Source organism: Podarcis melisellensis (genome assembly GCF_964234715.1).
Source record: "Podarcis melisellensis genome assembly, chromosome: 13".
Lineage (NCBI taxonomy): Eukaryota > Metazoa > Chordata > Lepidosauria > Squamata > Lacertidae > Podarcis > Podarcis melisellensis.
The window spans coordinates 37,638,751-37,665,178 of NC_138545.1; the positions used below are offsets into that span (position 1 = coordinate 37,638,751).

The 26,428-nt window shown below is 47.1% G+C and overlaps 1 protein-coding gene across 9 annotated transcripts in view; it reads right to left on the minus strand.

Moving 5' to 3' along the window:
- TSKS (testis specific serine kinase substrate) overlaps positions 1-25,675 on the minus strand; it is a 28,919-nt gene extending 3,244 nt beyond the window's left edge. For 2 of the 9 annotated variants that reach the window (XM_081884070.1, XM_081884077.1), the window contains exons 1-9: positions 25,328-25,675; positions 23,427-23,664; positions 18,837-18,935; positions 14,550-14,633; positions 6,610-6,693; positions 5,040-5,365; positions 4,755-4,940; positions 2,565-2,723; positions 1,002-1,137 (exon numbers count right to left, since the gene is read on the minus strand). In XM_081884070.1, the coding sequence (XP_081740196.1) occupies positions 1,002-1,137; positions 2,565-2,723; positions 4,755-4,940; positions 5,040-5,365; positions 6,610-6,693; positions 14,550-14,633; positions 18,837-18,935; positions 23,427-23,664; positions 25,328-25,524 (1,509 nt within the window). In that variant the 5' untranslated portion in view covers positions 25,525-25,675. The remainder of the gene's footprint in view (positions 1-1,001; positions 1,138-2,564; positions 2,724-4,754; positions 4,941-5,039; positions 5,366-6,609; positions 6,694-14,549; positions 14,634-18,836; positions 18,936-23,426; positions 23,665-25,327) is intronic. The other 7 variants (XM_081884071.1, XM_081884073.1, XM_081884072.1 and 4 more) reach the window with 7 other exon arrangements.
- Positions 25,676-26,428: the final 753 nt, after the last annotated feature.

Sequence of the window (26,428 nt, forward strand, 5' to 3'; positions counted from 1 at the left end):
TTATTCAACTTCCAGAAGAGCACTCTAGGTGCAACTGCTGAGGGTATACGTACACAAACACACCCTTCTATAAAGAGATCCCAGCTTTGCTTTCCAGAAAACCTGAAGTCTGCACACAGAAAGAAGGGCATATGGCCAGGGAATGAAATATTTCCAAAATATAAATGTACCGTATTTTTCGCTCTATAAGACGCACCAGACCATAAGACGCACCTAATTTTTGGAGGAGGAAAACAAGAAAAAAAAATATTCTGAATCTCAGAAGCCAGAACAGCAAGAGGGATCGCTGTGCAGTGAAAGCAGCAATCCCTCTTGCTGTTCTGGCTTCTGTGATAGCTGCGCAGCCTGCATTCACTCCATAAGATGCACACACATTTCCCCTTACTTTTTAGGAGGGAAAAAGTAAATCTTATAGAGCAAAAAATACGGTAAACTCATCTCACACACCCCAAACCCTGGAATTTTAACCCTGGAAGTCGATACTTTTCCTTTGTTTTAATTCCCACCCCTTTCCTCTGCTGGAATGAATATCCTCCTTTTTGTACAATGTAAGGCCACTATTATTTCTATGGAAACCAGAGAAAAACGAGAGAGTGATGTAGCAAGGGAGGCAGTCGCCCAGTAAGGAAAAGCAGTAGCCCTACAGGCTACGAGAGTAGGCCCAGCCCTGGAGGAGATGGCCTTTTTCATAGGCAGATGGCCCTGGGTTCAGTCGCAAGCTCTTGTTAGTTCAGGGCATCCCAGGTAAATCAGGATGGGGAAAAGACCTTTTTGCCCAGAGAGCTGCTGCCCGTCTGAGTTGACGATACTGGGCTCGTATGTAAGGCAGCTTTCTGGGGAGTGAGCCCACCACCGAGGGGGGAGGGATCCACTTGAGCCCAGATCTCTGGAGGTCCAGGGCCACCTTAACTGGCCCCAGGGCAGAAGAATGCTCCAGCAAGGCTGCACTCTGGAATCTTTTTATTGGGGGTGGGGTGGGGGGTGCAGAGGGATCACGGTACCATTATCTTCTTCTGCAAGCGCTGGCAGCTGGGGCATGGGCCCGGGGGGATCGCCCTCTGCTTCAGCTCTTCCAGGACGGGCGCCATGGCATGCTCGACCATCTGTCTCAGCGCGTCCGTGTTCACAAAGCTGTAGCTGTGGCCAGGAGAGAAAAGATGCAGCAGGGTTCACGCAAGGACAAGAGGTCGGGAGCCCCTTCCCTTCTCCTATCCTGCGCTCCCTGAAGGATCTCTGCCTGCTTAGGTTAAAAAAAAGGGGGGGAGGCAGTCATGGCCACAGATCTAGATGGCTTTAAAAGATGGTTAAGACAAACTGCATGGTGGTGGCTATCGACATCTACCAGCCCAGATGGTTGGAGGCTTCAACGCTTCTGAAAACCAGTTATGGACTCATAGAATCATAGAATTGGAAGGGACCCTGAGGTTCGTCTATAGCCCAACGCCCTGCAATGAAGGAATATGCAGATGTCCCATATGGGGAATCGAACCTGCAACCTTGGCGTTATCAGCACCACGCTCTAGCCCACTGAGCTATGCAGGCCGATTAGATGGGTACAGGCCCACTCAGGGAGGATAAGGTTGTGGCGGCTATAGATTGCCTTTGGATATCAGTCGCAACCCTGTTTAGGGAAGTTTTTAATGATTGATGTTTTAATGTATTTTTAATATCTGTTGGAAGCCACCCAGAGTGGCTGGGGAAACCCAGCCAGATGGGCAGGGTACAAATAATAAAGTATTATTATTATTATTATTATTATTGCTGGGAACAGCAAATGGGGAGAGTGCTGTTGTGCTGTGGTCCTGATTGCAAGCTTCCCACCGCCATCTGTTTAGCCACTGCATTCTGGCTGCAGGACTGGGCGGTCCACTGGTCTGATCTAGCAAAGCTCTTCCTATCTCTAGAAGCACAGACCAGGGAAATAACCAACCGCTTAAGGCACAGTGGTTTGGTCTCCTCTTAGTACTTCCAAACATACATACCAGTACCAGGAAGACGAGGTTTGTTGGTTCATTATTTTTGTGAAGAAACAGAAGCATCCAAATCTTAACACCTGATTTTGCAGGAAACTGCCAAGTCTGTTCTGAAGCTCTGGCGGCAGCCAAATCTAACATGAGCCTGCATGCTTGTGTACTATTTTGCCCCCTTCCGTGAATTTCCAGTGATCTTGTGATACTGAGCGCGTTTGTGGCCCTGCCGTTACATTGCTCCAACGTATAACATGCGTGTGCAGGGATTTCTAAATGGTGAGAGAATGCCACCACTATTTCATTTGAATCAGCGGTTCTCAACCTGCGGGTCCCCAGATGTTGTTGGACTACAACTCCCATCATCCCTGAGCTCTGGCCTTGCTAGCTAGGGGTGATGGGAGTTGTAGTTCAACAACATCCGGGGACCCACAGGTTGAGAAAGGCTGATGAACGGTCTTGGAGCCCTTCCACCAATGTGCTGTGCCCAGCCTCCTGCCCGCACTTATCCCAGGTTCGGCATCCTTGCTCCTGGCTCGGCATTCATTCCCCCATCCTGACCCCCCATCCACCCTTGTGTGTCTCTGAAGCCGGCACCTGGAACATCTGGCACAGCTCGCAGGGTGCCTGTCGGGTGTCTCCAGGGGCTTGAGTGCTGAGAGGTGCCTTGACACATCCTCCATGAGCGACTTCACTTGCCACAGGCCATCCAGGTCAGCGCGGAGCTGGGTGAGAGACACAGACGTCCGCTTGGCCCTGGAACAGGAAGATAGGGGGAAAACGGTGATATTTTAGGGAGCAGGCTAGCAGGCGGGGCCCATGACTTACATCATAGGAGCCTACACAACACAAAACACTGTTGCTGCAGTATGTAGGTTTTATTTTATTTGTTTTTTATCTTATATTTTGGGACGCGGGTGGCGCTGTGGGTTAAACCACAGAGCCTAGGACTTGACGATCAGAAGGTCGGCGGTTCGAATCCCCGTGAGCTCCCGTTGCTCGGTCCCTGCTCCTGCCAACCTAGCAGTTCGAAAGCACGTCAAAGTGCAAGTAGATAAATAGGTACCGCTCCGGTGGGAAGGTAAATGGCGTTTCCGTGCGCTGCTCTGGTTCGCCAGGAGCGGCTTAGTCATGCTGGCCACATGACCCGGAAGCTGTACGCTGGCTCCCTCGGCCGATAAAACGAGATGAGCGCCGCAACCCCAGAGTTGACCATGACTGGACCTAATGGTCAGGGGTCCCTTTACCTTTACCTTATATTTTGGAAATGTATGTCCAGTTTTTTCCCCTTTATTTTTTTCTGGGGCCCCCAAGAGAGTGGGGCCCTAAGCTATAGCTTGTTTAGCTTATATGTAAATCCGGCACTGACTGTACTCCCTTGTGGACCAGCATCCAGGAATCACATCCCCGTGGTGAGGAAGGGCCAGCGACCCTAGCCCAGAGGTCAGCAACCTTTTTCAGCCCTGGGCCGGTCCAACGTCCCTCAGACCATGTGGTGGGCCAGATTATATTTTTGGGGAAAAAATGAACGAATTCCTGTACCCCACAAATAACTCAGAGATGCATTTTAAATAAGAGGAAACATTCTAATCATGTAAAAATACCAGGCAGGCCTCACAAATAACCCAGAGATGCATTTTAAATAAAAGGGCACATTCTACTCATGTAAAAACACCAGGCAGGCCCCACAAATAACCCAGAGATGCATTTTAAATAAAAGGACACATTCTACTCATGCAAAAATACCAGGCAGGCCCCACAAATAACACAGAGATGCATTTTAATTAACAGGACACATTCTACTCATGTAAAAACACACTGATTCCCGGACCGTCTGCTGGCCGGATTGAGAAGGCGATTGGGCTGGATCCGGCTCCCGGGCCTTAGGCTGCCTACCCCTGCCCTAGTGGGTGGAGTAATGGTCGCCTTGGTACATGAGGCAACATTCCAGCCACACAAACAGCATGAAGGCGGCTACGTGCTCATTCCCATCTCCATTTGGGCATTACCAACAACGCAAAGGCACTTCTTAGCTGGCCAGAGGGCAACGACCACCCAAATATTACTTGCTAAAAATTGGAAAACACAAGAACTACCAACAGTGGAAGATTGGCAGATGAAGATGATAGACTTTTCGGAGCTAGCTGACCTGACTGGAAGAATCTGCGACCAGAAAGGAGTTTCAAGAGGGCTGGAGGAAATTTAAGGACTATTTTAATAAATATTGTAATATAAAAAATTAGAAATTACTTGAAAGAAACAGATAGGCCTAGGATTAAACTAAGTTTTAAATAAATGGGATTTAGAATATTAAGAAATGTGAATAAGATGGACTATAATTGGAAATTGTTTTAGTTCAATAATGATATTGGAAAGCTGTTACTTTCAACTACAAGGAAACTCAGAAGGGAGGGACTGGAGGAAGTCAACCAAGATGTTTAAAAGGTTGGATTTGTAAAGAATTAAGTTTGTTGTTATTGTTTATCTGTTTATTGTTACTTTTTTTCCCCCGTTCACTGATGTATTTTTTTCTTTTCTTTTTTCTGCTTTTGTGTATTATTCTGCTTTGTGGCTTTTGCTATTATTGTGGAAAATCTAATAATTTTTTTAAAACAAACAAATGACTTGGGAAGGGCTAGCAAGGAGTGGGGCCCAAGGAGAGTGGGATCCTAGCCCAGGGAGAGTCGTGAGGGCCAGAGAGAGAACCTTGGAGGGCCACCCTTTGTCCTGTGGGCCAGAGGTCCTTTGAGAAAGGGGGCCTTGATTTGGCTCGGGAACGACACGTACGTGGCAGAGACCTCATCCAGCTCCTCCCGAAGCATCCTGAGCGCCTGGCCGTGTTCCAGGTGTGTCCTCTCCCACTGGGGAAGCACCCCCTCCAAGCGCACTCCCAGCTGGGCCAGCAACCGCAGCACCTCCTTTTGGGTCAGCCCATCCCGCTGAGACCTCCCGGATAGCTCCAGCACGCATTTCCTAAAACGTGGGAAGCGAGAAGAAAAAAAGATAGCCGTGTTGGGAGGCAGGGAGGGCTCTCTCAAACGAGGTGCCCCCTTCCCCACTCCTGCTCGATACCTGATCTCTTCCACGCATGCCAAGGTGGCGGCTGTGTTTAGCTTTCCGTCGGCGCCCCCCTCGTCCCCCGGCCCTGCTCGTGGCTGGCCGCTCTCCAGCGCTCCTCGCAGGCTGTTGATGGACGCCAGGATGGCGGCTGTGGCCCGCTGCAAGTCACCCTCCTCCAGGCTGGGGGCTCTCAGGGGCGAGGCTGCTGCGCTGCCCACCAAGTCGAGGAGCTGCTTGGAGACTCCTGACGCCATCCGCTGCTCCAGCTCCTGCCACTCTCGCTCCTGCCGACCCAGGTCCTCTGCTTGCACCTGCCGCTGCAAGAAACGCAGCTTCTCCTAAATGGAGGCCGCGTTTGGGGAACGGGGGGGGGGGGAAATGACGCTCGTTTGTTGCTTGGCTCATTTATTCATTTGTTAAAAATTCGACATTTTCCTGTTAGGCAAAGATCATAAGATGACCCGGATGGTCGCCAGATTCTGTGTACAGATCTGTAGGCGCAAACCACACCCAAACTAGTTTGTTAAGAAAATCCCCAAACTTGGTTCCATGGGTGACTCTGGGTCATCTCTCTGCGGTAGCTTATCTTTAAGTTCAAGTGTCTATAGGCATATCACATTTATAAATTTTAAATTTATTGTTGCACATTGTTTTAAATGTTTGTTTCCCTTCTGGGATTGTGCCCCCAAGTGTGTTTTATAAGCTGGTCTCTGACCGTAATAAGTTATCTATCTATCTATCTATCTATCTATCTATCTATCTATCTATTCATTTGTTAGTTTGCAGTAAATAAAATTCATGTGTAATATGGTTGCCATACGCCCAGAATTTTCTGGACGTAGCCAGTATTCGGCCCTCTTAAGCGGAGTCTGGGCTGAAATCGCTGGAACGTCTGGGATTTTTTTTGGCAAATAAATGCTCAACCACTTTGGGCAAAAAAAACCCTCAACAACTTTGGCTAAAAAACAAACACACACACACACTCAATAACTTTTGTGTCCAGATTTTCGCTTTTGAAATATGGTAACCCTAATGTATAATAATAATAATAATAATAATAATCAATTTATATACTGCCCTTTAGCAAAAGATCCCAAGAGGGTGTACAACATTAAAAACACATCACAGAATGTCAGTGATAAAAGCATAATAAAAAGCATATTGACAGACAGCCTAACCAAAAAATAGTTATCCTCCCCCACCCCCCCACACTTTCACAGGCCATAGATTATTTATTAGCCATAGGCCTGGGTAAAGAGGAATGTTTTTGCCTAGTACCTAAAGACATGAAATGATGGCGCCCAGGCAAGCCTCTTTGGGGAGAGCATTCCAAAAACACCTGTTCTCTTGTTGCCACCCTCCGAACCTCTCTGGGATGGGGGACATAGAAAACGGCCTCAAGCAACTTCTTCATTGGGGGGTTTGCCTCTATGAGCCTCCTTGTATTTTTTTCCCTTAATGAAAACGACCTGATCTTACAGGTTGGCCCTGTGACACACATATAGGCAATTTTTATGAGCCTGGCATGCAAAACGTAGCCTGATCCCCAGTTTATTCTAGGACCTCCTGGCATCTTCCTCACCTCCAGCAGCACCGAGTTCTTCTTGAGCACATTGGTCTTGATTTCAGCATCCTCTACTGATTTTGAGACCTTCCGGCAGCTCTCCTAGGGGAAAAGATCGCAAGAGATTCAAACACTAGCCCACTAACAGGAAAGGGAACAGAGTGAGCTAACATGGTTCTTCAGTGTGGAGAGTAAGGTTCGACTAAATGTTCCTTTGGGGTCGCCTCCAAGCCTGTGACCTTATAGCTGTAAGATGCAATGCCTGCAGAAAAGGGGACTGCTGAAATGTTCACACCGGTTTCTCTGTTGAAGAAATGGTCCTTGTCAGTCAGGTCCGCTAAGTATCTGCTTTGTTACGTAAGTTGGGGCAAAAGCATCACTGACACAGAAAAAGAGTAGCTGGAGACACTTTGGAAAGGTGAGCTGAAAGGAGCATGGATTTCTCTCTCTTGCCCCTCACCAGCTGGAGATTATGGACTCAGCTACATTAGTAAAGAAACAATGATTTGAATGTGCTATAAATATGCAACACCAGAGGGCACCAGAGAGCAGGAAAAATTTTATATGCGATTTTCCATAGGGTTTTTTCCCCTTTTGTTATAATGATCTAATCCAGGGGTAAAGGTAAAGGGACCGCTCACCATTAGATCTAGTCGTGGCCAATTCTGGGGTTGTGGCACTCATCTCTCTTTATTAGCCGAGGGAGCCGGCGTACAGCTTCCGGGTCATGTGACCAGCATGACTAAGCTGCTTCTGGCGAACCAGAGCAGCACTATTTACCTTCCCGCCGGAACAGTACCTATTTATCTACTTGGACTTTGACGTAATTTTGAACTTCTAGGTTGGCAGGAGCAGGGACCGAGCAACGGGAGCTCACCCCGTCGCGGGGATTCGAACTGCTGACCTTCTGACTGGCAAGTCCTAGGCTCTGTGGTTTAACCCACAAACCCACAGCGCCACCTGCGTCCCTTTAATTCAGGGGTAGTCAACCTTTTTATACCTACCACTCACTAACACATCTTTCTTGGTAAAATTTCCTTACTGCCCATCAGTGCTCGATGGAAGGAGGATTCAGCTTGTGCTGTAGAACCCCCTACCGCCCACCTAGAATCCTGAATCAACCACTAGTGGGCAGTAGGGACCTGGTTGACAGCCCCTGATCTAATTTCTGACTTATTTACAGTGGTACCTCAGGTTACAAACACTTTGGGTTACAGACTCTGCTAACCTGGAAGTAGTACCTTGGGTTAAGAACTTTGCCCCAGGATAAGAACAGAAATTGTGGGTGGGCGGTGCGGTGTCAGCGGGAGGCCCCTTTAGCTAAAGTGGTACCTCAGGTTAAGAACAGTTTCAGGTTAACAACGGACCTCTGGAATGAATTAACCTGAAGCATCTGTAACCCGAGGTACCACTGTATAGTCAAAACACATTGGGTTCAATGGTGGATGGGACTGCGGAAGTATCTTTTCCCAGGCACCCACCACTTTCCGCCCCCTTTTAATTTTTTTTAATTTTTAATTTGCCAAGCTGAATGCGTGCAAGCTAAATGTGTATAAATTGTGGGCTTACTGTACATCAATACTGTGTATATCAAGAAAACGGAATCAACTAATTTGTAAATTGTATATACTAATAATTACGAAATCTATGCATTTTATCTAGCTAAGTCTGCATTAAAAAAACCTGGCACATTATACAAAGAGAACAATAATTCAATCAATCAATCTGTGTACCATTTATCCAGAACGACTGGTCTGGATGACACAGACAATCAAATCAACTGCCTTCAAGCCAGCTATCTGAGGGAAGATTTGTGTGGCAGGAGCTACCCTGTTCTCCTGGCCTGGACAATGTCACCTCCTTTGTTGCTGGAGAGGAACTGGTCTTCATCAAGAGCCGGAAAGCCAGAATGCCACTGACATCATCAACAAGTTGCTGCTCTTCTGCATAGAAGGAACTATATCTCTGACTCTAGCGTCCACAAACTCTGGCGATTGAGATTAAGTGGAGGCAGGCATAGCAAATCCTCTTCTTGCCTGCTGAGTTTTGCAAGGGCAACATTCAGACTAAGGAGGAAGAAGCTGAAAGGAAGTGCCATTTCTTAAACTGGTTGTAAGTAAGTAAGGAGGCAGGGCATGGGCTGCCTGAAGCAGTGTTAGAAACTCAGGTATACAGTGGTACCTTGGTTCTCAAACTTAATCCGTTCCAGAAGTCCATTCCAAAACCAAAGCATTCCAAAACCAAAGCGTGCTTTCCCATAGAAAGTACAGTGGTACCTCGGATTACATACGCTTCAGGTTACACACTCCGCTACCCCAGAAATAGTGCTTCAGGTTAAGAACTTTGCTTCAGGATGAGAACACAAATTGGGCTCTGGCGGCACGGCGGCAGCAGGAGGCCCCATTAAGTAAAGTGCTTCAGGTTAAGAACGGACCTCCGGAACGAATTAAGTACTTAACCCGAGGTACCACTGTAATGCAAAATGGATGAATCCGTTCCAGACTTTTAAAAACAACCCCTAAAACAGCAATTTAACATTGATTTTACTATCTAACGAGACCAGCAACTGCACTGGGTTCCACACAGTCACAAAAAAGGTGAGCCACAAAAACACAAAATAAATAGCAGAAAACAGACAGACCTCAGTGTAACACTCAAAACAGAAGTGTGGCACTCAAAACAGAAGCATAACACTCAAAATGGAGCACGTTCGGCATCCGAAAAAAGTTCGCAAACTGGAACACTTACTTCCTGCTTTGCACTGTTTGGGTTCCAAGTTGTCTGAGCACCAAGGCGTTTGAGAACCAAGGTACCACTGTATAAGCTAGGGGCCAGATGGCTCCTTAATCCAGGGTTAGAGTCGCCAAAATGGATTGTCTAGTTGTCATTTTGGGGCCAGATGGCTGAAAAGTCATATTTCTCACTATACAACTTTTCGGTTCCTGAAATTCATTCTGACTGTGCAGCTAAAATACAATGGATAGAATTTTACAGGATGTGTGTATGAAAACCGGCAATATCCAAGGATGGCAGACACCTCCAGATGGTGGAGATTTCAGGCACCATCCTAGTGCCCAGGCATCTTCACTTGGTCACAAGTGGCTAATAAAAAAAAAAAGGTAAAGGACCCCTGACAGTTAAGTCCAGTCGCGAACAACTCTGGGGTTGCGGTGCTCATCTCACTTTACTGGCCAAGGGAGCCGACGTTTGTCCGCAGACAGTTTTTCCGGGTCATGTGGCCAGCACGACTAAGCCGCTTCTGGCAAACCAGAGCAGCGCACGGAAACGCCATTTACCTTCCCGCCAGAGTGGTACCTATTTATCTACTTGCACTTTGACGTGCTTTTGAACTGCTAGGTTGGCAGAAGCTGGGACCGAGCAACGGGAGCTCACCCCATCGCAGGGACCTTCCGATCGGCAAGCCCTAGGCTCAGTGGTTTAGACCACAGCGCCACCCGCGTCCCCATGTGGCTAATAGCCAGGTGCAAAAATTGCCTGGCACCTGGTGAATTTTAAACGCTGGCCTGAGGCTACCTGAGGTTTGTTTATGTTATTGATTTCATAAAATGTATATACCACTTGATTGTAGGGGAGGGGACTCAAAGCAGTATACAAAAAAATAGGAAACAACGAACGTGGCACTAAAAATAAATAAATTACAACCATAAATTAAAACATACAGAAAGTTAAAGCCACAATAAAGTAGACCAAAACAAATGAATACTCATACAAACTTTTTGAAACATCTGAGTAGACTTGTCTAAATAAGAATGTATTCAGCAAACACCAAAAACAATACAGTGAAGGTGCCTGTCTGATAGCAATACGCAGGCAGTTCCGAAGTGTAGGCCTTGCCAGCTACGCTGAATGATCAAATTTTATAGATGCAGTGTGGATATTATGTGGCACCTGCAAAAGGGTACAGATGAGGCAATGGGCACTGCCCCATTTGCCCTCATGGACTAGCCTATAAGAATTGTGACTTGTAAGAACCTGTGCCGGAGTTTGCTTTTCCCTCCTCCCTCCTCTTCGCTTTTCCTCAAGTGTCCTGTCTCTTTAGAATTTAGATTGTGAGCCTGAGGGCAGGAACTGCCTTGGCGCTGATTTTTATCACACCCACATTGAACATCCACACACAGACTGTTAAAAAACCTGGCCACACCCAATAATTCACTCAATATCACTCCATCTCCGTATGTTCTTATTTAGATTACTTCTAGAATAATACCAATTAAAATATAAGAAGTAGCACAGAGCACAATAAAGGGCAGTGAAATGGCATTATGATAACATAGTGGAATACATTACGATATAATAAAACTGTGATTATTAACCATAATTATCCCACTAATTATTTTTTTAAATAGTTTGAATGAATGGTACCCATTAATATCTACTCCATATCTACACCTCATAAAGTATACAAATAATGCCATGTTAGTTTGTTTTTTGTTAGCAGCATGTTGAAAATCTAAATTAAAAGAAGGGGATTTTTCCATTTGTCCTGGGCCTCTGGCAGTACTCCTGTTGCCATGGAAACAAACACAAACAGCCTTGAGGCTCTCCCGCCAATTCATTCAGACGGATGTCATTCTGAAATCTAGCTAGTTGTGTAATCCTTGCCGATTTGGCAGAGCCAAAAGAATTAAGTCCATACGCGCGCACCATCTTCAACTTACAAGTCCTCACCAATTGGAATAAAACAGGAACGCTACTTCCATATTTACATTCTTTCAGACCATCTTGCATGACAAAAACAAAGAGCACATGGGCATAGCCAGTATTTTTGTTAGGGGGTGCAGGACTTTGGGGAGGGGGGGGAAACCAATGGGATTGGTCAATTAGTTCAGTATTTCTGTTGTGTTACTTGATGGGGCAGGGACAGCTGCCCCTTGGCTATGCCCATGAAAAAGCATCATTTTCCAGCTTCATTTGAAAATTCTAATGGAAGGCAAAATCGAAGCGCTCTAGCCGCCGTTTACTAATGCCTAACTTTATTTCCTTGTTAAGTAAACTATGATCTTGCGAGGCGGGTTTTAATGAGAGGATGAAAGGGGAGGTCAGAATGGCTCTTGGGCACTTTACTCAATATTGATTATTGTAACTCGCTCTATGTGGGGCTGCCCTAGAGACTGACCCAGAAACTCCAGCGGGTGCAGAATGCCACGGCGAGACTCCTTACGGGGTCTTCGCCGCGGGATCACATTCACCCGGTGCTATACCAGTTGCACTGGCTCCCGGTGGAGTACAGGATCAGGTTTAAGGTGCTGGTTTTAACCTTTAAAGCCCTACACGGCCTAGGACCCTCGTACCTATGGGACCGCCTCTCCTGGTATGTCCCACGGAGGACCTTACGGTCTTCAAATAAAAACATCTTGGAGATCCCGGGCCACAGAGAGGTTAGGCTGGCCTCAACCAGAGCCAGGGCTTTTTCGGCCGTGGCCCCGATCTGGTGGAACACTCTGTCACAAGAGACTAGGGCCCTGCGGGACTTGACATCTTTCCGCAGGGCCTGCAAGACAGAGCTGTTCCACCAGGCCTTTGGCCAGGGCACAGTCTGACCTCCTCCCTCCTTCTGTAATCCTCATAGAACTCTAGCCCAGTGGTTGCCATTGATAAACGTTTAAGGAATTGTAGCTTTAAAAGATTCGAAACGTCAAAGCACATTTCTATGCAAGACAAAGCTAACGTTTTGGGAGCACATATAAGATTGGTGAACTGTTAAGTTGTGGGTGAACATATCAAGATGACACAGTGATTCTTCAAACAGCTCTTGTTTATTCACTGACCCAGAACAGAACTGAACTGAAGGGTTCAGCCAGCCTGCTTATATAGAGCTCCACTACAACGCAACAGTAACAACAGTCTGTAACTATCCAATCACTGAACGTCACTTTCAATTCCTTATTTGCATATGTGGACCTGAGTGAAAACTATCTACAGTATCCCCCCTGCTGGCCCAGGGTGAGAACTTCAGTACATAACATGAACGTCGTTAGATCGTAAGTACAGACGTGATAGGGGTTTGTAAAAATTAGGTGTGGTGTAGAAAAAATAGATTCAGACCTCTACAATTTGGGGACCTCCAATGAATCTGATCAGCAGTAGGTTCAAGACAGACTGCAGTGCATAATCATTATATGGAACTCACTGCCACAAGGTGTGGCAACAGGCACTAGCTTCAACAGCTTTAAAAGGGAAGTAGACAAATTCACAGCAAATTGGTAAGTCAGTGGCGTTGTCCAGAGGCAATGTATTCCCAAAATTCTGGCTGTTGTGGGGGCAACAGTAGGAAAGGACTGTTGCCTTCCATACCAGTTTGTGGACTTCCCAAAGGGGCATCTGGTTTGCCACTTTGAGAAGCAAAATGCTGGACTAGGCAGACCTTTGGTGTCTCTTTTCACGTTCTTTGTTCAGCCTTTCTTAGTAAAGATCTCTCTGCTTTTGAGCAGAAATGGTTGCTTGGGTTTGCCTGGCACAGCTGATCCCCACCCAACAACCCCGAACACGAGGTCCCTTCTGTTACAGGAATTCTAAGGTCTTAAATATAGAATAAATTGCACAAGGTAAACGCACATACATAAGTATATAAACTACATGTCTAAAATAGTGCAGAATAACAACCCAAAAGCCATCTTAGCTCTCCTAAAGACTCTCAATATGTCCTCTGCCTCCTTAATTTCCCCTTGCCTGAGAACAGGTAGGCAGACAGCAACCCTGAAGGAATTCCTCTCCTATATCTATGAACCCCCTTTGTATATTAATTGTCATTGTTTGCCCAGATGGTCTGCATTGAGGGACGTCTGACAGGCATCTTTACCAAATGCTAATGTTTTGTGTAAACTGTGTCTGGAACTATGTAAAACCTGCTAAATCCTCACAGATCTCACACCTTGGCCTGCCTGAGCCACAGCAACCCCACCTTAGGTGTAATGTAATTTCTGACTGTTGGTAGAGGGGACTGTCCTTCTCTGCCCAAAAATGCAAACCCTTAATCATAATTACAATTTAATCTGTTTTTATTTTGTTTGTTATTAGTATGAAAATTGGGAAATTCGTGGAAGGGAATCTTGGTCGACGTTAGAAAAAATGTTTTAAGAATAAGAATTGATGGGTAAGTATTGATGTTTAAGTTTGGATAAGGTAGAATTGGACTTTAAAATGAATTAAATTAAATGAAAATAAGGTCCGCAAAAATAAATTGAGGAAAGGGATGAAGGAGAAAAAGTAAAATAATAATATGTTAAGATAAATTATTAAGTTAAAGTTGAGAAATAAGTAATAAGGATTTGCTGAGCTAATAATTTGAATTGGAATACAAGAAGGGGAGGTGTGAGGAGGTCTGAGAAACAAGTCAAAAGAAATTAAGTAATTGAAATTTTATGTGTTTTTTAAACTGTTTTTAAGTTTTGTATTTTTGTATGTTTGTTATTTTTTGTTTATTTTTATTTTGTTCTATTGTGGAAAAAACTAATAAATATTCATTTTTAAAAAATGCAAACCCTTAAAAAGAGATGTTTCTTCTTGGTTCGGGGTCTCTCTCGCCTCCTTGCCAGGAGGGGAGGGAACACTGTTGCAACAGAAAAACAAAGATCTGCCTTGCCTTCACTGGATCCAGGGGCATAGGTGGGGGCGGTCCGCCCCGGGTGTCATCCCCTGAGGGGGGTGTGACAAAATCCGCCCCCCCAGGCAGATCGCCGTCGTGCCGATTGGCCACTTGGGCCGATCGCCCTGCCCCCGGGTGCCTGTGCGCCACTCTGGGTGCCCGAGCGGCTAGCCCCGCTGCTGACCGGATCCTGCCTCCATCCATTCACCTCTGACCGATCATGGACTTAGGGGACTCAGCCCCTTGGGGAGTTGGGCAGCAAAAGCCAACCACCCCTATATTTTCTAGATCACTTCCAACTCTCCAAGTCTACGATGATTCTATGTCATGAGCCGGCTAACACATCCCTCACCTTGAGGTGGGTGCAGTACTCTTCCAGGTCCTCAGCCTCCTGTCTGCGCCGCTCGAGGTTTTCGCACAGCACTGTGCACTCACTCTGCACACAGAGCAGAAGGGGAACGGCTGAGAAGGCGGAGAGGGTGTTCTCAACGTGCAATAGGTGGCCTTGTCCCTGCAAAGAAGCAGCCCCCACCTCTCCCCCTTTCCAGCAGCTTTGAGGCCTAATAATAATAATAATAATAATAATAATAATAATAATAATAATTTGTTATTTATACCCCGCCCATCTGGTTGAGTTTCCCCAGCCACTCTGGGCGGCTTCCAATCGAGTGTTAAAAACAATACAGCATTAAATATTTAAAAACTTCCCTAAATCACTCCAGCACAGTGTTTCTCAAGCGGTGGCAGGCCTCAGCGCCACCACGCACCCAGTCGCCTCCTCGCTCGCCCACCCTGCCCGTTGCTTGGACCAATGCTAGATTTGCTGCTTGCTAAAATAAGCTCCTTGAATGCCAATTAAAGAGGTTCAGGAGACTGAGAAGTTACGGCAGAGGCGGATTTCAGGGCGCCGAACAGCGTAAAGCAAGAGGCGTGGGGAGAGTACCAAATGTTGGCGCTGATGAAATTTAAAAGCCCCACGTCTGCCACTGTGGGGCGGAGGAGAGATGAAAATGGGAGGGTCTTGCTCCTCTGAGGGGAAAGGACCAGAGGAAATGTTGAAGGAAATTAGAAAGGCAGAGAGAAGGTTGATATTTTTCAGTAACAGCAACAGCCGGGGAAATAAACGAACAGAATAAAAGGAGGATGAGGTGAAAGATAAAAGGGGCAGGGAGGAGGAATGAACCTTCGGTTTGCAAAGGTACAAATCAAGTGTGAGAAGGGAAGGGGGAGCAGAAATAACTATAGATGAGTAAAATTACTTGGGTGAGGCATGATGGGGAGGAAAAACATAAAATGAATTGCCTGCCCCACATAGAGCCTCTGGGTCAGCAAATTCTGCCTAAAATGGGGAGGTTGAGACATGTTACTTCTAGAGCCAAGGCATGTACTTTGTTTGAGGAAAGCTGAACTGTGGAGCTCCTTGCCACAAGGAAATTGCTTGGGGGTGGGGTGGGGGGACATTTCCAAAGAATTACGTATTTTTTGCTCTATAAGACGCACGAGACCATAAGACACACCTAGTTTTTGGAGGAGGAAAACAAGAAAAAAAATATCCTGAATCTCAGAAGCCAGAACAACAAGAGGGATTGCTGCGCAGCGAAAGCAGCAATCCCTCTTGCTGTTCTGACTTCTGGGATAGCTGCACAGCCTGCATTCGCCTCATAAGACGCACACACATTTACCCTTACTTTTTAGGAGGGAAAAAAGTGAGTCTTATAGAGCAAAAAATATGGTAGGTATCAATAGAAAATGATGTCAGTGGTTGCCAGCTGCTTATTCCATATGTCATCCTTAACTGCTACCATTTTGTGACTGGTTCTGCCCCTGCACTTCAGTTTTGTGCCTCAGTTATTTTTTAGCTCTCTCAAGTGGGCTGCAAGGGAAGACATTTTGATAAACCCCTGTTCCATCTTCCCTTTATATAGAAGCTCTACTGGTGACAGAAGAGCTTGCTATTTTTTGTGTATTATTTCAGGCTAAACAATACAGAACTACCATGTGTCCCCCACCCCCATATGAAACAGGCAAACACAAGACACATAAATTCATAAAACAGTTGAAATTCAATCATGTTCTTATCAAAATCCCCAAATTAGAATCCACACCTTTCCCTATTTTTCCCCCCACCATTGATTCCTGTGACAGAATTCTTAAAGATACAGAACCCCCAAGTTTGGATGTCAGGAAAGCAATTTTGATTGTTAGAAGGCATCTTAAGGGCTATGATACTTGAAGAATCCTGGGCATCACAACCCCCCTTCAACACACATACCGTATTTTTCGCCCCATAGGATGCACTTTTTCCCCTCCAAAAATGAAGGGGAAATGTGTGTGCGTCCTATGGGGTAAATGCAGGCTTCAGGAAGCTATCCGCAAGCCTTGGGAGCTCCGCGGGAGCTCCCGTCGGGCTCCCAAGGCTTGCGGATAGCAGCCTGCATCCCGAAGCTTGGGGCGCGCTGCACAGCGCACCCCGGGCTTCGTGCAGATATCGGGCAGCCCCACAAGCTCGGGGGACAGCGGGGAGGCGGAACGCCGCCATCCCGCTGTTCCCCGACCTGGTTTGGAGGCTGGCGCTGGGAGAAATGAGAGCCAGTGTGGTGTAGTGGTTAAGAGCGGTAGTCTCGTAATCTGGGGAACCGGGTTCGCTTCCCCGCTCCTCCACATGCAGCTGCTGGGTGACCTTGGGCCAGTCACACTTCGTTGAAGTCTCTCAGCCCCACTCACCTCACAGAGTGTTTGTTGTGGGGGAGGAAGGGAAAGGAGAATGTTAGCCGCTTTGAGACTCCTGAAGGGGAGTGAAAGGTGGGATATCAAATCCAAACTCTTCTTCCCCTTCTTCTTCTCCCCAGTGCCAGCCCCACAAGCTTGGGGGACAGATATCCACAAGCCTGGGGAGACCGGCGCGACTTCCCGCCGGGCTCCCTAGGCTTGCAGATAGCAGCCTGTTCTGGGGGCTGGAGTCAGGGGAAGCTTGGGCATCCCCCGCGCCTGGGGTGGAAATAAATTTCCCCCCCTTTATTTCCCCCCCAAAAAACTAGGTGCGTCCTATGGGCCAGTGCACCCTATGGGGCGAAAAATACGGTACATTTCTGGTTCACACATAAAGTTAAGCTATGGTTAATGTTAACCATAGTTCAAAAACCATAGTTAAATCTGAGGTGACTGACAGACGTTCAGTTAAACCTTGGTTTATTACATCCTTTCCCTATTAATGGAGACAAAAGCCAAGTCTTCACATGCAATTTTGGGGCACTGACAGCCCCTTAACCATAGCTAAGGAGAATATCTGAGTTTATGCACAATGCTAAACTATGGTTAATATGAATTAAAGTTTATAAACAAGTCCTGGTTAACAAGATACCTTTAACCATGGTTAATAAACTGGGGTGGGTTCACACACAACACTAAGCCATGGTTGATAAACCGCAGCTTTACAAACCATGGACTAGTATAATGTGCAAATCAGGCTGCTATCACAAGAGGGTGGGGCATCAAGTCAACGGCTTAGAAATGCCTCTGATGTGAAAAGGATGAAGGCACTGAGGTGGATATAGGAGCCTAGCTCACTGGTTCTTAAACTGTGGTCCTGGTGTATCTTTACCCAACAAAAACAGTAAAGGGAAAGGCTGAAGAGCCAAAGTACATTAAGGCCGAAGGGGCAAGTCACTTTAAACATAAAAATAAAAAACACCTTGACTCTTCAGGAGTACAAACAGCTGCAGTGTAAAGTTCACTGGAAACACCAGTGGCGGGCTGTTCTCCTTGGGAGGGCATAGAGTAACAGAGGTGACAACTTGCGCCCAATATTGAGGGAGCCAGGTTGTGCGTGTTACGTCATGCATGATATGACATTTTGGGAGGAGCCAGGGGACAAAGCCGAACGCAGTGATGATGATGATGATGATGATGATAATTTATTATTTGTACCCTGCCCATCTGGCTGGGTTCCCCCAACCACTCTGGGCGGCAAAGATTAAAAGTACATTAAGATTAAAAATACATTAAATTATAATTATAAACTGCTTTCCACAGTAGAAGGAGGAGCCAGCCAGCCACTGAAGCTGCACTCAGCTCTACACCTGGCCTCCTCTGCTCCCTGACAGTAGAGAACACTGAGAGGGGACCCCCCAAAAAAATTATGGGGGGGATAAAAATGCTTGGCTCCTCGGACTGTGACCACATGTGCCAGGCACAGCAGCGGATAGTGAATTCAGAAGCCTTTTGGGCCCCCTCCCACAGGACAGAAGCTAACAAAATGCGGTCAGCACAGAAACTTGACACCCCATCATGGTCCTTCAGTCCCATCCTTACTACAAACAAACAAATCAGAGAGAGTCTCACAAAAGCTCTCCAAAACTACTTCAAGGAGAATGATGTAGACAATATAACAACCCCGCTCCTGTGGGATGCAATGAAAGCGGTCAACAGAGGAGCTTGCATAAAAGAGAAGGCATTCCTTCATAAACAAACCTCCTCAAAACTTAGCAAAATAGAACAAGGAGCCCTTAAAAGAGCCAAGTTAAAGAACCAGTGATCTAGCGGTCCATGGCTGCATGAGGTGAACAGGGCAAGCTTGGGGTGGTGTTAGCTGGTGTGGCCTGTGGCGGAACTGGCGTCGGGAGGGGGACAATCTCCAGACCTGCAGGTTCTGAACATGGCGGTTGACCTTGGACGTCCTCTCCTTGAGGCTGGTGATGGAGTCCTTGGCTCGCAATAGGCCGCTATTGCTCACTACCTGCTGGGGGAGAGCGTAAGAAGGGGGTGGGTCAGGTGAATAGTCCAGCTTAACTCCTGACCTCTCCACACTTCCTGGGCATTTATTTCAACTTGAGGACTTTACAACGCTGGTGGGCGCCTGAAGGCAGATGCCACCACCAACCACAGGGAGGCTGCATGCTCCCAAGGTGGCAAGGGCGCAATTCATGCACAGTGATGAATTTCCTGGTGTCGCAATTAAATGGGAGAAAGCGAGGGGCAGTTATTCAGGGCGAAGCCAGTGGAACGAGGAGACTGGGGCAGTTCAAAAGGTTTGCAACCCCAGGTGACAGAAGCAAGAGACCCCAGGAACGGCCCTTGCCAGAGAAGGAATCTAAGGTAGGGAGAGCAGTTGCCAGAGGGAATATTATCCTCACAGAATTTGCTAAATAACACTCGGACGTTTAATTATATATTAAAGGCAAGGCTTTTAAAAACATGCTTAAGAGTAACCGTTGCAGAATTGGGGCGAGGGTGGCAGGGTTCTTGCTCAGGGCAAGGTAATTCAGAATCACGCACACAAACAAAGCCCTACGTCTGAGAGAATACGGCACAGCCTGAATTTGCAAGTTTGGACTGACCACACCCCTAACATAGAGAGGCTGCTGGACTCCAACTCACATCAGCCCCAGCCAGCATGGCCTGAGGTCAGGGAGGATGGGAGTGGTAGGCCAGCGATAGCCACACCTCTGACCTACCACTTGTCCATGTTCAACCCAGCCCCAAAGCCGTCGGACACAAGAAGCACACATTTCCAGAGTGGTCAACTTTTTCCTAACCCCATGCCACGAACAACGGGACATACAGAAATTTGGAAGATGCAGTGTGGGGTGGATTGTTTGGGTTTTTTTGGAACAAATATTTTTTAAAAAAATTACAAAAAAACTACACCTGCTGCATTTTTACCTGTTAGTGAAGGCACAAGAGAAGAGCGACAACAACCTTTTTTCAAATATGTGCCCTGATTAGATTTACAAGGAATATATGACATCCCAAATAACACCATTGCACATATATGAATTAGTAACCAGTGAAGTTATGATTAAACTACATTACATCAGTTGATACTAGATACGCTGTGGGTTGAACTACAGAGCCTAGGGCTTGCCGATCAGAAGGTCAGTGGTTCGAACACCCGTGACGGGGTGAGCTCCCATTGCTCAGTCCCTGCTCCTGCCAACCTAGCAGTTCGAAAGCACATCAAAGTGCAAGTAGATAAATAGGTACCGCTCCGGCGGGAAGGTAAACGGCGTTTCCGCGCGCTGCTCTGGTTCGCCAGAAGCGGCTTAGTTATGCTGGCCACATGACCCAGAAGCTTTACGCCAGCTCCCTCGGCCAGTAAAGCGAGATGAGCGCCACAACCCCAGAATTGGCCGCGACTGGATCTAATGGTCAGCGGTCCCTTTACCTTTACCCCTGGATTAGATCATTATAACAAAAGGGGGAAAAAAACCCTATGGAAAATCGCATATAAAATTTTTCCTGCTCTCTGGTGCCCTCTGGTGTTGCATATTTATAGCACATTCAAATCATTGTTTCTTTACTAATGTAGCTGAGTCCATAATGGGGACCTAATGGGGTCCCTTTACCTTTACTAGGAAGTGAGGGTGACATGCCAGTCCGAGCCCTTCCTTAGTTCTATGGGTATTCATGCACCATTAAGCCAGGCGTGGTTTTTACATTTTGCCTGAATTCAACCAATGTGTCTCAAGCTTTCCAAAAGTGGTTATTCTATGCATATGGGGCATATGTGTGAGTCTATTTTTTTAATACCAGAGAACTGCATGGGTAGAGAGAGGCTTCCCGTCTCATCTCCTGCCTTGCCTTACCAAAGGATGTGGGATAATTTCAATTCAGTTCGCAGTTAAAGGCGAACTTCCCTAATTCGAACTTTCCAAAACAATATGCGAACTGAAACAGCCATCCTTTGAAATTAGAAGTTTTCTGAATTTTGCAATGCAGGTCTCCCCAGCCAAGTTACATGGACCAAAAATGCATACACGTATTAGGGCAAAGTGAACATTAAAATTATTATTTATTTAATTTGTATACGCCCTTCCTCCATAGATCTCAAGGTGGTTCACAATGCCTATACTGGTGAAAAATAGCATACAAAAATGCACCGTATTGGGGGAAATTGCTTTGCAAAAAAACAACATGTAATATTAGGAGAAATTTGCACTAAAAATGCTGAAGAATTTTCAAGCGGACTTTTATTATTATTGCAAACTGATGTGGAAATGTAGAGAACTCAAATTAAGGTGGGAAAATGGACAGATCTGCCCAGCCCTGCCTTCCACACTGCCTTGCCTGAAAAGTACTTTGCTCCGTGTCCAGCTCTCCTACTGGAAATTAGCTTGGCAGAAAAGAAACCTGCTTTTTTATAGAAATAAAAAAAAGCACACAAAAACAAGTAGCCCAATGCAATGAGGTAGTGGTGGAAGGACTCAGCTCCCTCAGCTTCCCACGCTCATTTTTATGTAAGCTACCCTTCTGCACCTTATGTGTGAATGCTTCAGATGCATGCAGAAATATGTGTGGCTGCTCCGACACCTCTGATCTGGCCCAGAGACAAGAATCCCATCTTATCCTGGAGGTTCATTACCAATAGACTATTCTTCTTCTTCTTCTTCTAAACCAAACTTCCGAGTTGCTTAAGCTCACTACTAACCAAACGCCAGCCCTGACCTAAAGGCACTGGAATATTTCCCAAACGGCTGGAAGAAGATGCCTATGTTGACCCCTGGAGCTGAAATCTACAGCAGGCGTAGGCAAACTCCGGCCCTCCAGATGTTAGGGACTACAACTCCCATCATCCCTAGCTAACAGGACCAGTGGTCAGGGATGATGGGAACTGTAGTTCTGAAACGCTGGAGGGCTGGAGTTTGCCCATGCATGATCTACAGCCTCTAAGTGATGTGACCCACACCCATAGGAGGGGAAGCTCCACATTCTGCACCCGTTGCAGCCTCTGATCAAGGTGCATTGCAGAAACAGCACCACCCTAAGGTGGCGTCAGCGACGGGTTCTGCGTCCGCTTGACGTTTGTTCAGAGTAGCTTCTTCTCAGGTTTAAAAACCTGGCCTTGCTTGGCAAGGGTAGCCCTGTGCCCTACTTTGCAGAGGACGGCGTCCTCTGTTTGAAGGGCTGTGTGGTCCAAGTCTGGTTTAGCAACAAAGAACGTGCTGCTGATAATGCCAAGGTTGCAGGTTGGATCCCCGTATGGGACAACCGCATATTCCTGCATTGCAGGGGGTTGGACTAGATGATCCTCAGGGTCCCTTCCAACTCTACAATTCTATGATTTTATAAAGGGAGAGCAAGAGGGACCTCAAAGTTGCCCATCAACAGCCTGCGCTTACCTAGCAAGATCAAGCAGGAACACAATCTTCCGCAGGTCACAGTCTTTCCCACTATGGTGAGATGCATTGCATCTAAATTACGCCACTTATTTGTAAACTCACATCTAATACATATAGACGACCACGTACAATTTTTTATGCCTGTCTGTGGGGTGGGCTGGGGGTTGGTGACACACCTCCCCTTTTTGGGTGATGCACAAACAGCCCTTGGTTGTTGCAACTGAACTTCAGTCCAAATTTTCAGGCAGTACCAACCCCCGTCCATTTGCAGTGGTCTAGTAGTTCCCAGAATGGGCTGCCCCACCTGCTATGGGGCAGTGAGATTAACAGGGAGAGGCAAGAGGGTGGCAGAGAGATGCAAATGACTATCAGACGTTGAAAAGCTGTCGATCAATTTCATTGAATGAATTAAACCAAACGGTTTTAACTGGATTTTGAATAAGTGTGCAATTATGTGTTTTGAATTTTACTCCTTAGCGGATTGTGCAAACCGTTATGCTTTTTTATAGGGTGATGTATGGGGCACTAAGGGACGCAGGTGGCGCTGTGGGTTAAACCACAGAGCCTAGGGGTTGCTGATCGGAAGGTCGGCGGTTCAAATCCCCATGATGGGGTGAGCTCCCGTTGCTCGGTCCCTGCTCCTGCCAACCTAGCAGTTTGAAAGCCCCTCAAAGTGCAAGTAGATAAATAGGTACCGCTCTGGCGGGAAGGTAAACGGTGTTTCCCTGCTCTGGATCGCCAGAAGCGACTTAGTCATGCTGGCCACATGTCCCGGAAGCTGTACACCAGCTCCCTCGGCCAGTAAAGCGCTATGAGCGCCGCAACCCCACAGTCGGTCACGACTGGACCTAATGGTCAGGGGTCCCTTTACCTTTACCTTTATGGGGCACTGGGGATGAGTTCAGGGAACCAAAGGGCGACTTCCCCAAAATGGTTTGGGAACCGCTTGCTCTGTGGTTTGTATGGTTTGGGAGCAACTTATCCAGGCTGGGCTATGGATCTGAAATGTATGACCAGGCCTGGAAAGGGCGAGAGTCTCTGTTTGGGAAGAGTGTGGTTTCCTTGGCTGCCCTCACAACGGAACAATGCGTCTTTAGAACTGCTCTCCTTACCTGTTGGCTGGAGGTGTCGTCTTCATCCTCAGACCATGCTGACTTGATGGGGAGCAAAGGATCCCTTCTTTCGCCACCTGCTCCTCCCGGAGGACCCCCGTCATCTGTGGATTCATTCTCAGTGGTGGTGGAGTCATCGCGCTCCCCGTCCGTTAGGTTCAGGAGTGAAACGTTGGTACAGGCGGAGGAACGCTTCAAGTTGAGGTTGGGGTTTTCATTGGTCACGGTGGGCTCAACCCTGAGGTGTGTGTGTGGGGAGAAAAAGGCAAACACATACATTAGCCAAGATGACACCCCATGGCGATCACTTTCAGATTTCGAGAAGAAAAGTTTGGATTTGATATCCTGTATTATCACTACTCAAAGCAGCTAACATTCTCCTTTCCCTTCCTCCCCCACAACACACACTCTGTGAGGTGAGTGGGGCTGAAAGACTTCAGAGAAGTGTGACTGGCCCAAGGTCACCCAGCAGCTGCATATGGAAGAGCAGAGACGCGAACCCGGTTCCCCAGATTACGAGACTACCGCTCTTATCCACTACACCACGTTGGCTCTCAGAGAAGCACTTGTGTTCATCTGGTGCAGCAAAAAGGGACTCGCAGAACCTCGGAGGCTAACAGATTTATTGTGGCATCAGTTGTAAGGGGGGGTCAGAGAGAAGGGGGTCATTTTCTAAGAGAAGGGTGCTCTTGGCCAGTCACAATTTGGTCTCTCAAGACTACAGTTTCCAAGTTCTAACTCCTTTTCTGAGCCAAATACCTAAAGAAAGAAAGCAGAAATCCTAGGTTTTGAGAGGAAGGCATCAGGTAGGTTAATGGGGGCGGGCAGACACAAAACCAGGGTTCCTGGGTTCTCAGTGACAACAACTCTCTTGAGCACATCTTTGCCTGGCAGTTCAGTGCAGTTCAGCTAAAGATGCTCCTTTCTAAGAACCATACTTGCTTGAGGCGTGGGCTGGCTAAGAGCAAAGAAGACAGAGGAACAGGCTTGAGGTGGCTCAGCGAGAACTGAGGTGGCTAGAGCAAGGTTTTCTGGGAGTGAGAAATCTCTGATTCCATGGGAAGGGCTCAGGGGGCACAGGGTACTGGAGCAGGGATGTCTGGGTCCCTGAGTTTTCAGAGAAGGGAAGATTTCTAGCATCTTATCTTTGTTGAAAGATCAACAAATTCTGGTGTGGCACACTCATCCACCCAGCTTTCTAGAGCTGTAGACAAAACCCCTTGCACAGGAATGTGGGAAAATGTCTTTAGGGCCTCTCTAGACTCTAGGTGGGTTTGGGTGGTCATTCTGCAACATGTCATCAATGTGATAATAATACCATTAGTGGAGGATTTGTACCAGGCTATTCACACACCCTTCCGCTTTTATTAGTTCTGCAAAGCTTCTGAAGTTTTATTGCATTATTGGTGTCTGGAAGGGAACGCTTGTGCTATAGCACGACAACCCCACCGTGCCGATACTTTGCGGTATGAAAAATGACAGGTTTTCAGCAGGACGTTGCAGCACATGAGCTGATTGGGAACGAAGCAGCATGGCCACCCCGAAACTTCTGCAGGCGCAAAGCGTGTTGAAAGGGGAACCGAACTGATACACTATCAGGAGCATGAAGTGTCATGCGTCTGAACAATAAAATGGATGTCTAGAGGGAACCTTAAGGCTGCTTCCCCATCTAGCCCAGGACTGTCTACACCAGGAAGCTCTGGCCCTCTAAATGATGCTGAATTACAACTCCCATCATCCCTGGCCACCGGCCACGCTTGCTTGGGCAGCTGGGAGTTGTAGTTTGGCCACATCTTGTGTAGAGTCACCACTAACAGCCTACTTAGAGATGCGCTCCACCACTGATCTCCAGTCCCTCCCAACAGATTCCAGCATGTCCCGAGTAGAGCATTGAACTCCACCTCCACCCCTTCCCTTCCCAGGGCTCCCACCCATGGAAAGAGACGGCTTTCTTCTTTTTGGGGAAGCCCTTCAGGCTGCTCGACTTCCCCAGCTGCTCCTTGCTGCCCTGAGCCCGGCTCTCCGTCCCCGTCGATGTGTCTCCAGCTTCGTTGATTTCCTTGGACTGCCAGATGGTCTTCACAACAATGTTGGCCATTCCTGGGTTGGGTATGGATTATCTGGTTCAAGCGCGGATTTCCTTTCCTGTGCCACGACAGGGAACATCTACCGCCTCCAAGCCAACCGGCACTCCAGGGAGGGCGGGGGCCTCCCAGCTGCTCCCCATGACCTCACAACAGTTGCCGTGGCGCCCATGATCACATGACCCCACCTTCCTATCTTTGCCCTGTGCCGCCAACGTTCTGTGATGTCAGTGCTGTCGCCATGGGAAAGAAGAACCTGCTGCTCTCGATTAGTTTTTCGGACTTCAGCTCCCATCAGCCCCAGCCCGCACAACCAATCATGAGGGGCGATGGGAGTGGTAGTCCAAAACATCTGGAGGGCACTAAGGCCCTATCTGCACTATACATTTAAAGCAGTATCATACCACTTTAAATATGCATGGCTTCCCCCAAAGAATTCTGGGAGCTGTAGTTTGTTAAGGGTGCTGAGAGCTGTTAGGAGACCAGCTGTTCCCCTTACAGAACTAAAATACCCCAGTTGCTTAATCAATCTTTTCCAGGGAGCTTTCCTAACAACTCTCAAAACTTTCAACAAGCTACAGTTCCCAAGAACTATTTCTCTGCTCTGGTTTGATCTCCATGTTTTTCCCTCCTGAATTCTCAAGATCTCGCTTTGTTTTTCAAATCTTAATTGTTTCCTTCAGGCTGTACAAATAAATCTCTGTCTTTATATATTTGGCAGATTTTTTTTTTTTGTTACCTCTTCAAAAGGTACAAGAACAGAACAAAACTGCAGCTGCAGACAAGCCTTTCATTTGCTGATTTCGGATTTTTACTAAATTGCTTGGTGTCAGGGTTTGTCTGCCTAACAGGACGAACCAAAACACAGAGAAGAACCTACTTGCCGCTGCAATAGGAGTCATGGCATAGGCTGTCTCC